At 41.0% G+C, this 1,552-nt stretch overlaps 1 protein-coding gene across 1 annotated transcript; it reads right to left on the reverse strand.

The window, feature by feature from the left end:
• Positions 1–614: 614 nt before the first annotated feature.
• LOC142427270 (large ribosomal subunit protein eL32) lies at positions 615–1,145 on the reverse strand. Its single transcript, XM_075532501.1, has one exon. It carries the CDS (start codon positions 1,092–1,094, stop codon positions 687–689), a length of 408 nt encoding a protein of 135 aa, XP_075388616.1. The 5' UTR covers positions 1,095–1,145; the 3' UTR covers positions 615–686.
• Between the last annotated feature and the right edge of the window lie 407 nt (positions 1,146–1,552).

A 1,552-nucleotide genomic window follows, 5' to 3' on the forward strand; every position in this document is an offset into this window, starting at 1 on the left:
CGTCTGATAACTGCCTTTGCTATGTCCCATAAGTTTTGGTACATCGTGTTCTCAGTCTCATTGGTTTCTAGAAATTTCCTGATTTAATCTCTAATCTGGTCCAGTATGCACTCCTTTTGCATTAGAGTTATGCATCCTCCAATTGTTTGCTCTTATTTTCTTAATCTCCCCTTTGTTGATTTCCAGTCTATGGTTCAGTGGTCAGAGGGAAAGATCTGTATGATATCAATGTGCTTAAATTTATGTAGATTCGCATTATGCTCCACCATGTGGTCTATCTCAAATATATGCTATGCTAGCTTGAAAAGAATGTGAATTTTTTCATATTTGGATGAAAAGCTCTGTAAATATCTGTCGGGTCAGATTGTCTAATTGTAGTGTTTAGATATCTAGCCTCCTTGTTGAGTTTCTTTCCCTGTTATCTATCTTTCATAGAGAGCAGTGTACTGAAGTCACCCACTATAATTATTGAGGCTGTGATTTCTTTTTACATCTTTTAGGGGGTTTGGTTGACATATTTAGTCGGTCTTTCTTTTGAGGAATATATGTTTAAAATACTTAGTGGTTCTTTGCCAACCGTCTCTTGAGCATTGTATAGTATCCCTCCTTAGCTCTTTTTATTTTTTTTTATTTTTTTTTTCATTTATGGTTTTATTTAGCACAAATAAAACTCGAAAATGGGCCATCTACTCATTTTCTTCACTGCGCAGCCTGGCGTTGGGATTGGTGACTCTGATGGCCAGCTGGGCTGCTCTTTCTACAATGGCTTTGCGATTCTTGGAGGAAACGTTGTGAGCAATCTCTGCACAATACGACTTGTTGCACATCAGCAGCACTTCCAGCTCCTTGACGTTGTGGACCAGAAACTTGCGGAAGCCACTGGGCAGCATGTGCTTGGTTTTCTTGTTGCTCCCATAACCAATGTTGGGCATCAAGATCTGGCCCTTGAATCTTCTCCGAACCCTGTTGTCAATGCCTCTGGGCTTGCGCCAGTTGCGCTTAATCTTTACATAGCGGTCGGACTGGTGCCGGATGAACTTCTTGGTCCTCTTTTTTACAATTTTAGGTTTCACCAAGGGTCTGAGGGCAGCCATGATGCCGGTGGGAGATGGCTGCCTCCTCCGTAGGCAGCGCCGAAGAAGAGAAGGGAGACCTTAGCTCTTTTTATAGTTTTCACTTTAAGATCGAGTTTATCTAAGATTAGGATTGCAACCCCTGCTTTTTATGAATTGCTGTATGCTTGGTATACCTTTCTACAGCCGTTGATTCTCAGGCTATTTTCGTCTGTAATCTTGAGATGTGTCTCCTATAGGCAGCATATTGATGGGTTGTGTTTTCTATGCCAGTCTGCTAGCCTCTGTCTTTTAATGTCTGACTTCAGTCCATTGATATTCAGGGTTATTATCTCCATCTATGGATTCTGTGATGTCATCTTATACATTATGTGTTGAGTGTTTTCCTCCTTTTCTCTTCAGTGTGTTGTGCATGTGTTTGTGTGTGTGTGTGTAGCATTCTTGATTTCTTTCCACCCTTAAGCCAATTCTATCATGGG

Source organism: Tenrec ecaudatus, chromosome 15 (genome assembly GCF_050624435.1).
Source record: "Tenrec ecaudatus isolate mTenEca1 chromosome 15, mTenEca1.hap1, whole genome shotgun sequence".
In the NCBI taxonomy this organism is placed as follows: Eukaryota; Metazoa; Chordata; class Mammalia; order Afrosoricida; family Tenrecidae; genus Tenrec; species Tenrec ecaudatus.